The sequence below is a fragment of the Typopeltis vanoorti genome, chromosome 4, assembly GCF_054136105.1.
Source record: "Typopeltis vanoorti isolate ZY-2024b chromosome 4, IOZ_Tvanoo_1.0, whole genome shotgun sequence".
NCBI classification, from domain to species: domain Eukaryota; kingdom Metazoa; phylum Arthropoda; class Arachnida; order Uropygi; family Thelyphonidae; genus Typopeltis; species Typopeltis vanoorti.
In genome coordinates this window covers 46770979-46784259 of record NC_143552.1, presented here as the reverse complement: position 1 = coordinate 46784259, position 13281 = coordinate 46770979, and the positions used below count along the sequence as shown (strand labels likewise).

Here is a 13281-nt window from a genome sequence, read left to right as displayed (position 1 = left end):
CTTTGACCTATCCCCAGAGGCGATCAACTGGATCAAAAACCTAAATGTTAAAATATGACTAATCTTTTCTCTGATGCTTGTCATAAATTTCATATTTGTATTTGCCTGAATGTAGACATTTTTTTAAAATTATATATGTGTATCTTATCTATACTCATGTGTATTATATCTTATTGTCCTTTAACCATGTGTACAAGCCATACAATAAATAAATAAAATAACTGTGTAAGTATACATATAAATTCCAACCAACTGGTATGGAATAGTTTCCAATAAAAGCTGAAAATTGTTTAAAGTCCTAAAGTCAGGGTATGCTGGAAACTAAGTAGGCTGAATATGTGCCATCCAAATTCTTGGAATTTTTATGCCACCATTATTGTTGAGATTAGGGTGGTTAATCAGAATTTCACAGGCTTCTTTAAATTTTCTTTTATACCAGGTTTTTGTATGATGTAAAGAGCAGGTACTTTTCCAATCAATTTGGTGTAGGATGTTGAGAGCGTGAGCTGAACAGTGAACAAGTATCTGTTCCAGATACCTGGTCACTGTATCTGGAACAGATACAGTGACACAGTGCGCAGTTCAGTTCAGTGGCACAGTGACCAGGTATCTGTTCCAGATACCTGGTCACTGTGCCACTGAACTGGCAACCATCATTCCACCACTTTTGGTTAAAACAAAAACAGCAGCTGCCCAGCATTCCTTTTTAGTTCAACTGCAAATACACCAAACCTACTTCTCCCCTTCCTTTTTTATTCCATCTACCTGTGTCCTTTGCAACATTCTTCCTCATGAAATATTCTCAAACAACTACAATCCACAGCTCTTCAAGAAAAATATCAATAAATTTATCTTCTTTCTCAACCTGCACATGTCAATGATGTGCTGTGCTTATAGGATCTTCTATTTCTCATATGCAGGATAAATATAAAAACATTCGACATGATTTGTTGCTCTATTTTCACAACTAGAAATCATTCTAAATCTAAATCTCCAAAACTGATGCAAGTAAATTAATTCAGAAAAGAAAATAGTTAAGAAGTTCATTATAATATTTTTAGCTAATGGTTATATGCATATTTTAGTACAGTAACTTTCATAATCCTATTTTCATAGTTGACTATGTTTCTCAACTGTTCAACTGGAGTTTGCACATCCTGTTGTCAAGAAAACCCTGCCAATTCCATATAAGTCCAGCTAACTTAACTCAAGAAAGAAAACTGGATTTGAACCAGAATGTAGCAAATGATGAAAGCACTTGCAATAAAGATTTTTAAACAACACTATAGAAGATAAAATGCTATTTTATATTCATTAAATTTCTGGTATTGAGAGCACATTTCTAAACATAAAACAGAGGTTTATTAAAATAGTGGCTGTCACATTACGTAGAATGACACATACAGCCTAAGTAAGTGGTTATTAGGCTTTTGATGAAAGCAGATCAAACTTGGCATTAAACCTTGGATTTTATTAAATTGTATAAGGATGCAGAGCATTTCTGGGATTTCTTGAAATTGTCTTGTAAAACAATTATAACCAATATATAGCATTTCTTTCTGTTGCCAAACTACTTGGTGGCCTGAGTTTGTTATGTAGAAAGCTAATTCTGATTTGTACTATCTCCTTTTTTTCACCATCTTTTATATGTTCAGACATGCAAATCTCCTGAGACCTGTCTGGCCTATATAGCAAATGGCACAAAAGCAGTGGATGTTGTATACTCCTGACTTATTTAATGGGAGAATGCAGGGGCTTTGATCGATGTAAGAGCATTGAGATCTTATACATTGGCAAAAAAAAACACCCACTCTGACATCGTATTCACGAAGCAATGTTGAAACTTTGTCTTTGTCTGTAACATTCTTGATGTAAGGTAAAGTAGCATTTTTGAAATCTGGTTCAATTAAAGGAACTATTGAAAGCATATCATCTCTATGTGGAGGTCTCCTCTCAGTTTTGACCCTTAAGCACCCCTGAAGATTTGTTAAACCACAGAAATATTCGTAAACGCTATTTTAGTTGTTGAAAGATTATATATAAGAGAGACTTTACATGTTATGTAATTGTACTCTTATGCAGTGTGTCATTCTTCCTAATAGTTACATAGTTATAACAGCAATCAATGGAGCATCTAGATGGGTAGTTTTCAAAAAGAAAATAAAAGATATTGCATAAAGATGCATCCAAAGGATGTAGTGCTTAAGGTTTCCTCAATTATGATATCATGTAATGGGATAATCTTACCAACATGCTAGAAGCAAATGTAAACCAGTCTTAACCCATTACTTTCTAATAAATACAATATAGTGCTGCAAATACTAGCCACTGCATGATGTATGGTTAATTTAAATTTAGTCAAGCTTTCATATATATGAGTGCAATTGCTCAAACATATTAACTATTCATACACGATCATACTGAACAGCATTTGTTATCCAACTAAAGAAATATCAAAAAAAATATTCACAATGCTGCAAGCCTCGTTGGCTGAGTGGTTAGCATACCCACTCTCTCCAACCAACAAGTCATGGGTACGAATCTTACTGTGGGCATAGATGTTTGTACAAGCTCATCCACAGTAGGTATAGCTCCTTCAGTTTATATAAGGCTTGTCTTTTTAATAATAATAATAATAAACTAATTAAAACTCACCTGTTCCCTCTTATCTCTGATTGCTCGCTGCAGCGATTTTAATTCTTTTTGAATCCATTTATCTCTCTCTGCTTTAGAAGTGAACTGACTACCACGACCTTGCTTGGCATATAATTCAGTCCGTTTCTGTTCTTTAAGGCTCAATCTAAAATGCAAAGCAAACATTTAAACCTAATTTAAAAAAAAAAAAAAACTAAAGAGAAACAATGCATTATATCTATTCCAATTCAAATGTTTTTTAATTCCAAACATGACAATAATACTGTAATACAGGCATTGAGAGAGAAAGAAGATATATCGCCAGGTAATTTTCAAGTGGCTGAAAACTTTTCGTAACATGATGTGGAAAACATAAATATGAAAGAGCCATCTCTATTGAAAAGTAATTCCGACATGAAAAAATTTCTTATAAACAGTTAAAGATATGATTGTAAATAATTTTTAAAAAAAGCATTTCTAATAGTTTCATATAATGATACATTAATATCAAAGTAAATGAACTGCAGCTGTGTATTTCTGTCATCTGAGTTAGAATGTTCATAATGTGTGTGAAATTTATCACATTCAGAGCTTTACTGAATAGAGCTTTACAGATCTGATGAATATTTGTGCATAGTTAGAACATTTATTCTAGTTTCTCATTTTTCTGCTTATGTGTATAAATAACTTTCTTTGCCATTATAAACAGTCCGATTGAACCAAAACTGAAATTAAAGGACTAACATATTCTAATTATTTTTTTCTTAACTGAATTCCGTCCACAAAAAATTGCAAAACTATCATATATTATTACTGTGGATGGGTTAATGACAAGATAATCTGATTCTCTACTCACCACCTTCTTTAGAGTGTGCTTATTCATGCCTACAATAAGAGAGGCTGAAGTCTCAGACCAGATGACAGTGATTGTCTAATATCGAAAAAACAGTTGTGCCACTATGGGATTCAAATCTATAGTTTGTTTGTTGAAACACTCCACCATCAGATTTCCCCATCAATGATGGAGTGCCTCAGAGTTATGTGCTCTCGCCACACTTTTCCTCCTTTACATCAATGACCTTTTTCCTCTAACTTCAAATCCTATTCACGGCTTCACAGATGACAGTACTCTTCATCATTCGATAAACCCCGCAGTACCCTAATGTTAGATACCTCAAGATATTCCATAACCAGTGACTTGAACACTGATCTCTTCAACATTGTGAAATGGGGTGAAGACAACTTACTAAATTTCAATGTCAAAAAAATTCAAGCCTGCCTTATTATCTGCAAAAAAATCCCACCTCATCCCCTCTCAATTTTGATAATGTTCCAGTTTCCTTTCAAGATCAACTCTCTTTTCTTGGGCTGACTGTCACATCCAGTTTGCCCTGGCACAAACATATTACTCACATAGCCTCATTAGCTTCATTCTAAACATTTCTTCCCTTCCTCTCAACTCCTAACACTCTATAAGTCCCAGATCTGTCCAACTTTGGAGTACTGTTCCAACATTTGGGATGGAGCACCCAAGACCTTTCTAAGAATTCTTGACGATATTCAGAAGAAGGCAATCTGCTTAATAGACGACCCTTCCCTCATAGACTCCCTTCAATCACTTTAGCATAGGCACTCTGTTTCAGTGTTGTGTCTTTTCTATAGATACTTTCATAGGCACAGATCCTCTGAATTGGCTGCTACCATTCCTCCACTTTCTTCCAACCACAGAACTAGAGCAGCCACTGGCCAACATCCATACTGTCCAGCTTCCTTCATTCTGTCCACCTCTATTCTTTGGAACAATCTTCCCCATACTGTTTTTCCAAACTGAGTACAACCTTCCACTCTTTAAGACACAACTTGCCCACACATCGCAATGTAGTGTTATACGTCTTGTGACTTTTCATGTGTGGGGTCAACATAAAACATGCAAATAGGCGAGTAATCAGTTTGTTTTGCTAGAAACAAAATAATAATAATAATATAAAATAAAATAAGAAATTATTTGATGAAATCCAAACTTGAAACAATGGGAAACTTTTTTTAAGTACAATTTTTTATGACCAATCAAGCATACTTACATCTATGCCTGTATATGTGGAATTTGCCAAATTAAATAAGTAGATCTGTAGAATAAGTAAAAATATTTCATACCAGATAGGCAACAGAGATGGAATAAGTTATTTTCGATGTGTGTACATGCGTATGTTATGAAATCTGAATAAAAAAAGTCATTCATTTCTGTCCTTTAATTTTATTACAGTAATACCCTACTTTTTTTTTTCCTTTTTCACTTGTAGATTCCTGTAATGGTTTAATGATGGCATTTTTAAGCAGTAATATATGTGATTAAAGAACATAAATCAGATGGAGATTTGCATATGAGGAACTCAACCCATAATCTGACGGATGAGAAAGAAGAAGAAAAGAAGAATACCTTACAGCACTTTGCTTTACAATGATCCACTCATACAAAGAGTTTCAATTATGACCAATTCTTATTTATGTCGCTCTTAATGCTAGAGTTGGAAATAATCCAATCCCAAATGTCTTAGGAAAATATGGAGAAATCTGTGAATAACAGTGGTCAAGAATTATTAGACTTCTGTACTTTGAATAATTTTGAAAGTTTATTTTTCACTTGGTTAGAGTATAATAAAATTAGTTTAATCCTTTATCCAAGTGTGAGCAAACAAAGTTTGCACCTGAACGTATCTTCAGGACTGGGGTAAGGTGGTACAACACCAAGGCAACTCGTTGCAAAGGTGGAGCAAGCTACCAAGCTAAGGGAAGGGCCACTACCCAAATGGGTAGTGGCCCTTCCCTTAATGCATAACATTAGACATATCCGCAAGGAGATGTGTTTTGTATTTATAGGAGATACTGAGATAGGAGTGTTGGTAGCTTGCTCCACCTTTGCAACAAGTTGCCCTGGTGTTGTACCACTTTACCCCAGTCTTGAAGATACTTTCAGGTGCAAACTTTGTTTGCTCACACTTGGATAAAGGATTAAACTAATTTTATTATATTTAAATAATTTTAAAACAGCCAATACTTTTTTTCAAAAAAAGAATATAAATAAATATACTTGGAACGGCAGAGGAACAAATTTGGTGTGAACTAAATCAAGGAAAATGCTGCTTTAGTTTATGTTCTAAGAGAATATCCAAGAAGAATGAAATAGGAGTGCTTCAACACTTGAAAAGCCACCATAAACCCGAAATCAGATATTCAACCAGAAATAATCAATGGAGTTATAGTGGCTGTAATGCACAAGTCAAAAGGCCTGGTCAGAGGGTCAAATTTCAAATGATTTGAGCAAAGCTCTCATGGTTCCTATCAATAAAAAAAGGTAAACAAAATTGAATGAGACTTATAGAGAAATTTTTGTAATCAGTGTTCCAAATAAAATTTATGCAAGCATACCTGAGAAGAGCCTAAGAAAAATTTTTGAATGGGAAACTTGGAGGATAAGGAACTGTATATAGAAGTAATTAGAATCAGATTTTCACTTAAAGAAAAATAGTTTAGAAATCACAGGGATATAAGAAGGATTCATATTTAAGTTTTGTTATTTCTGTAAAGTACATATGACAAGATGCCAAGAGAAAAGCTGTTCAAAATGCTATGATTATATGGTATAAACAGGACATTACATTGAGCAATATGTAGTTTATATTTGATTCAAATTCTGTGTTTGATAGTTTTCATATAACCTAAATCTACAGTGATTAATGATCCATGATAATTGAAACTGTCCACTTGATCTATTCTTTTATTATTTATTGTCACACTGACAGATTTTTTCACTCAGTGTATTACTGTAATTTTTGTCTTATCAGGATTTATCCACAGGATGTATTTGTTACTAGTAAGTTTTAGATTAGAAATCATTGATTTTAGGTTCTCTGAATTATCAGAACAATATCATCTGCATATTTTAAGTAGGCGACATTTTTTCCATTAACTGTTAACCCAAGGCAATTCTCCAAGGAATAGACTGAACAAGTAGGGAGAAAGGGAGCAGCCCTGCATGACTATCCTCTGGGATGGGATTTTACTTGCTTCAATAATCCTGAATTTTACTATTGTCTGTATGTCTTTATAGCACTTTCTGATTATACTGATTACATATGGTTTCAATACTTTTTTATGCAGTATTTCTATCATACAGTTTCTATCCGCTGAATCAGAGGCTTGCTTGTAGTCTATAAAGCATACAAAAAGGCTTTTTTTGCATTTCTCAAATCAAATCTCCTAGTCTCTGTAAGACAAAGATTGCAGCACTGGTTCCTCATCCTCTCTGAATCCCATTTGTGCTTCTTCCATTACTTCATAATCTTTTTTTATTCTGTTTTGAATGATTCTAATAAATATCTTTTAAGCATGGCTAAGCAATGATATGGGACTATAATTGTCACATTTTTTTCCCCTCCTTTTTATCTACTTTATGATTTTACTGACTTTTCAGTCATCAGGAATTTCCTCTTTTTCTAATATTATGTTGTATAAGTAGTTCAGATATTATATAGTCCCTTCTCCCTCCCACAGTTCTTTTGGAATACTGTGCAATACAGGTGCTTTTTCATTCTTCATTGATTTTTATCACCATGATAATTTCTTCTAGAATTTTTTTGGACTGTTTGAACAGTCTGATGGGAGACACTCTTATTTTTGAGTAACTGAGAAAAGTGTTTAGTCCAAATTGTTTCTATTTCTATGGGTTTCCTGTCACCTTTGAGTATAGTGATGGAGTAAGAGGAGTAGCTATTTGTAATTTGACTGATTGTTTTGTAAAAAGTTCTGATGTTATTTTTTTCAAATTCAGCTTTGCTTTCTTCTGCTTTTTCATTCAGCTACTAGGTCTTTCTTTCTCTACATTTTCTGTCTACTTCTTTCTTGAGTAGATCATAAGAGATTCTATTTTCAGGTGTGTTTTTTGCTGGTAGCTTGCTTTTCATCTCTCTCTCTCTCTCTCTTCTTCTCTACTAGTTCCAGAATGTCTCCAGTCATCCATAGAATGTTACTCTTTTTTGAGTGCAGGATTCTTTGTGTCCAGCAATTCTTCTTTACCTCGATTCCAGCAGTTGCCTGTGTCTTTTTTCTAATGTTTGTATGCTTTGTTTTTATGTATGTTGATGTCTATTACTTTTGCTTTGGGTGCTATTTTATTCTTTGAAAGTTTGATGTTTATTTTGGCTGTAAGGAGTTCATGGTTTGTATCCATATCTATTTTCTTGAGGGTTTTTACATTTTGAATTGAACTTTTCCATATTTTATTAATTAATATATAATCTCTGCAGTTCTTGGTTTCTCCGTTGGATGAAGACCAGGTGTAATGACTTCCTCTATGATAAAACATTGTGTTGGTGATAAACAAGCTTTATTTACAAAAATTTAGTAGCATTTCTCCTATTCCAAATTTTCCAATTACATATGTGCAAAAATTTAAATATTGTGCAACTTTTGCACTAAAATCTCCTAATATTATCAGTTATCAGGATGTCTCTCTTGTTCGTATCATCTATTTCTTCTTGCAGTTGCTCCAAAAATTCTGTATATTCAACTTCATGAGAATGGGATGGTGGCATAACTTGGATGACTTTAATATAATGGTTCTTTTCTTTTGCTTTAAGTATGATGGATAGAATTCTTGAAGAGATGAGCCTTACATCAGTGATGGTGTTTATGATATGTTTTCTGACTATAATTACAACTCCTCCTCTGTGCAGCTGACCTCTTCTTCCAGAGTAGTATAGTTCGCCCACCGATTAGAGATCCTTCGACACTTCTGCGCATGTCACAAAAAAAGGAGAATCCATTTCGATAATAGGGTAATCAATATTGCGGGATAAGTTGTTTATTATTACACGTCGGAAAATTAACTTCTGTTTTATGATCATTGTAGTTAACTATGTTGCTTGTATAACAGTTGGAAAAATTTACCTATAAAGCATGTGATTTCATGTGTTGGCAACCAATTCGTACGTCCTTCATTTCTTTCTCCCCTTCAGCATGAATTGACTATTCTTGGCAGGTTTCCAAGTGGAGATCTCAAAAGCGTGGGCATACTATACATTCATCCTTCACTTTAGGTCCACCATAGCTTTTGTACGAATGTGTCTTTGAAATTCCAATCCCATTCAATCTAAAGCATTTTAGTGCCTCTTTGAGTAGCCTGAGCTTTCCAGTTTTATGCAGTATTCTGATGCTTACAGTTGAGATGTGAAAATGTCTCCTTGAGGACCACGTAGACAATTTTTCACCTGGCCCTTGTGATCCTGGGTCAGGCACGTCAGATTCCTCGAATGTGGTAGTACTGACACTAAGTTTTGATTTCAAATCCATGGAAATGTTTGGCAGGATACTATAACCAGTACCTGGCTAGGATTGCCAGCTGTTGACTGGGCTATGCCAATTCATCCACCTGCCAGAGTCTTCCATTATTGGCAACAGTTGTTCTTCTGCCCGGCATGGCAGCAATGACTTGACAGCCCTGCTCCCCCACATCCTGTTAGCTACTACCACTGTTAGTCCATGACTGATTATTTGTCAGTTACCTTGGTTTTTTTTCTCAGCTGACCTCCATATCTGGAGTCATTCCCCTATCTGTTGCCTGGTGAGGAATCATATTAGAAATTAGGATAATATGAAAGCACTTGACACTGTTGCATTCATTCAGTAACATGATCAGATTACCTCTGGCGGTATGGCCACTTAAACAGAACATGAAAGACAACGTTAGCAAAACAACTATTTGTTGGCAAGAAGATAAAAAAAAAAAAAAAAAAAAAACAGGAAAACCAATATCTAAGTGGACTGAATTGAATTTAGGTGGTAGAAGTGTCTTACAAGACTAAAATATGGGTGACAGTATTGGACTCCTGAGAGATAACAGGTGATTCTTTCTTTCATAAAGCTTGTGTCTTGTGCATACGTATTTTTTCCTGATGATGACCTCAATATAGAGGCCAAAACGTTGAGTGTTATTTTCTTAATTATAAATAAAATAACTGCTCTAATGTGTGTTCTTGTCTCCATAAATTCTATACAATGAAAGATAACAGGTTAACTTGGAGGAAAATTGGGTATAGGAAGTTGGTAATAATGTAAACTTTTCATTTAGTACTATCAAAGTGTTCTGTACACCCCCTTGAGTATACATATCAAGAATTTGATAATGAGAGTCAAGTTATTGTTGTATATATATATATATATATATATATATTTGAAACATTTTGCTTCTGGAAATGGTCTCAATGAAACAAAAACTAAGATGTGGCATTTTCTATGGATTCCAAATGCTGTCTTTAAATAGAATGCAGTGAGATTATGAGAATAACTTGCATACTGGGAGACAAGAGAGCAAAACAGATCAAATAGGTGTTTATGGATTATGAAGAAATACCTAAAAAATATGATGCATTTACCAGTTCTTTCTAAATATCTTAAAAAATATATAAATAGATAAAATATATTTAGATAAAAAAAAAAAAAGTTGGTGGTCGTTCTTATTTTTATTGTCAAATCTCACTATGAAAAACACCTGGGGACCAAAGGAATAGTTTATTCTATTAAATTGTCTTTAGAATAGTAATATGCCTATGGAGTTTTAGTCAGGACTTTTTCAGTAATCTGTTAAAACATGCGAGTTTGCTACAGTGAGAGTTTCCTGCAGGATAAAGGCCTCTCCCAATTTTCTCCACTCCTCTTTCACAGGCACTCATTCAGTTGTTTCCCTGCTGTTCCTTCTATTTTCATCTCTTTTTCAGTCTTCTTTCAAATCTCTTATTTTCCCTGGGAATTCAAACTTTATTAAGAGCTGCTATACATCTGTATTTCCTTTTAATATTGCCATCAATTCACTGGTATCTTCTGAGAAGATGGCAATATCACCAGCAAAATACTGACACATATCCCTGCTAGTCTGATCAAGTTTTCTCGATCCTCATATTACAGAAAGATAGGGTGATAGCATATCAGTTAATACAAGAATAAAAATAACAATGTAAACTTAATCATGTAGTTGCTATCATAGTATCCTGACCCCCCCCCCCTCAAAAGATGAACAGCAAGGATGTGATAATAATCTTTTGGAGACTTTTACACATAATTTAGCTTTCTTATATTTTCTTATACTTTACTCTGTCCGCACAGTTAGCCTAGTGGCTGTGTGCTTCACAACCATATGTCTGGGGAAGAAGTGTCCTAGGCTCGATTCCTGTCGGTGACGTGAGGAGCTGATCTTCCTCAGCCATAGCCAAGTTAGCTGGTCATGGGCATGGACAGTAGGGTTTTTCCCCAGTTTTATCCTGGGGTTTTCATCCCACAAAGCAGGCAAACCAGCCTTGAGAACTCAACACTACAGGACATAGGATACACTGAGGCATAGGACTGATCACCTTATCCTGCGAACGGCTTGAGGTCCAATGATTAATAAACCCTCGACACCACAAGGTAAAAGAGGGTAAAAGGAAGATGAGATGAGATATTTTACTCTGTAATTGTCTATGGGCACATGATGACTTACTCACCAGAAACATTTTATGTTTCTTCTTCTCAAGATTGTCATTTTAACCTCGAATCTGCTGTGAAATTCTGATTTTTCCATCCCACTAGACCAGTGTTTCCCAACCGTTTTTAGTCAGAGAATGCTTTTCATCATCTTACAGTATATTTACACAACACTTATATTCCTTACAGAACACTTATGTTTGAAATAATAATATTTCGAAATACTGATAATTATCAAAAAATATTTATACAAGGAAGTGAGTTTAGGTATGAGTGCATGAGGTAAGAGCACTTATACTTCGGTGAATTAAGAATATCTTACTTTAGAGTCAGTAGGTATAATGTGTTCTATATAAGGGTGATGAGAAAGGATTCTATGGAAAAAGAACACGAGAATCTTATATCTTCGGAAAAAGGTCTTAACAAAGAAACTATAAGTACTCTTACCTCGTGCAGTTCAATTTTGTTAATTTTTGTACCAGCAAAAAAGGTTTTTTCTATTGCTTTATCTAAGTTGCTAAATTCTGTCTCCTTTTCCAGTAGAAATAACAGATAGATCCGGAGTCCTTAAGACAGATGAAATTTTCCAATCAGCGTTTCCTCGAACATTCCTATATAATGTCAATTGCAATATTTTCTTTTATTTAACAATACTTATTTACAATCTTAACTTCTCCACTTTAAAGTCTCACAGTTCTACAATTCCTTTTTCGTTATCTTCTATTAATATTCCTCCCATTGTCACATACAAATAAATAAACTTCATAAGAACAAAATTCCTCCGCCTGTGTTCTTAAACTTCCATTAGCTCTCTCATGTTGTTCCTCCGTTACTTCTATACCGAACGCTCTCTTGTTGTTTTTTTTCTCAATGGAAAAATTATTGCTAGTGCTTCCTTCTCTAAGGTTGAATAATTCAATTCTGGACCTGATAATTTCCTACTAATAAAAGCTACTGACTTAAAATCTTTCCTTTCTTTCTGTTCTAAATACAGCAGCAATGCAATCATTTGAAGCATAAGCAGAAAAATAAAAAACTTCACCAAATTTAGGATTAACGAGAACTGGAGCTTTAGTTAATGCCAGTTTTAGTTTGTCAAATGCTTCTTGTTGAGCTTTACCCCAATTGAATTTAACACCTTTTCTTGTCAAGCACACTATGGGTCTCAACAGCTGTGAACAATTAGGAATAAATTTTCTATAGAAATTTAAGATGCCAATGAATCTACGAACTTGCCTAACTGTCTTTGTAGGTTTAGCTGATAATATGCCATCTACATTTGACTGAGTTGGCATAATTCCTTTGTTGCTGATCTTATGGCCTAAATACTCAACTTCTTTTAAGAAAAATTTGCATTTAGAGCACTTTAAAGATAGATTTGCATTAACTAATCTCTTTAAAACATTCCATGGGATTTTACAATGGCAATCTATATTTCTAGAATAAATTAGAAGATCATCCTGAAAACAGATGACTCCATTTCCCAACATATCTGATAACACAGAATTCATTAAAGACTGGAATAACATGGCAGAATTTCTTGCACCTTGTGGTAATCTACATAGTTGATATTTCTGCCATCTAGTAGTAAATGCAAAGTATTTTCTGTCTTCTTTCTTCAAAGGGATCTGAAAGTATCCAGATTTTAAATCCAGTTTCGTAAAATACCGTGCTCCTTCCAAACAGATCAATAATTCCTCAATTTTACACAGAGGGAAATCAATAGGCTTTGTAACCTTATTGATGGCTCTCAAGTCTAAGACAAATCTCGTGCTTCCATTTAGTTTTTCGATTAAGATGAACGAACTGATCCACTGAGAATTTGACTTCTCAATTATTCCTGCAGTAGTTTCTGAAAATGCTCCATATATTTCAGTGAAGTCTGATATTGCCTAATGTAAATAGGAGATTGAGTACAAATCTGCACTGAGTGTTCTACTGCATTAGTGCAAGACATTGAAACAATATCCTCTGTGAAAACACCAGAGAAAAATTCAAATGCAGATTTAAAGAATTTCAGAATTCTATTCCTTCTTCACTATTATTTGCTAATTTCATTGAATTCTGCATCAAGTTCCCTTTTATTTCCTCAATGTTTTCCCCTCTCATCTTTCTTTAGAGTCTCAATATTAA

At 34.2% G+C, this 13281-nt stretch overlaps 1 protein-coding gene across 1 annotated transcript in view; it reads right to left on the bottom strand.

The window, feature by feature from the left end:
* SMC3 (structural maintenance of chromosomes 3) overlaps positions 1-13281 on the bottom strand; it is a 450203-nt gene that overhangs the window by 305281 nt on the left and 131641 nt on the right. The window contains exon 11 of the mRNA XM_090391130.1: positions 2656-2800. Within this exon, the coding sequence (XP_090247256.1) occupies positions 2656-2800 (145 nt within the window). The remainder of the gene's footprint in view (positions 1-2655; positions 2801-13281) is intronic.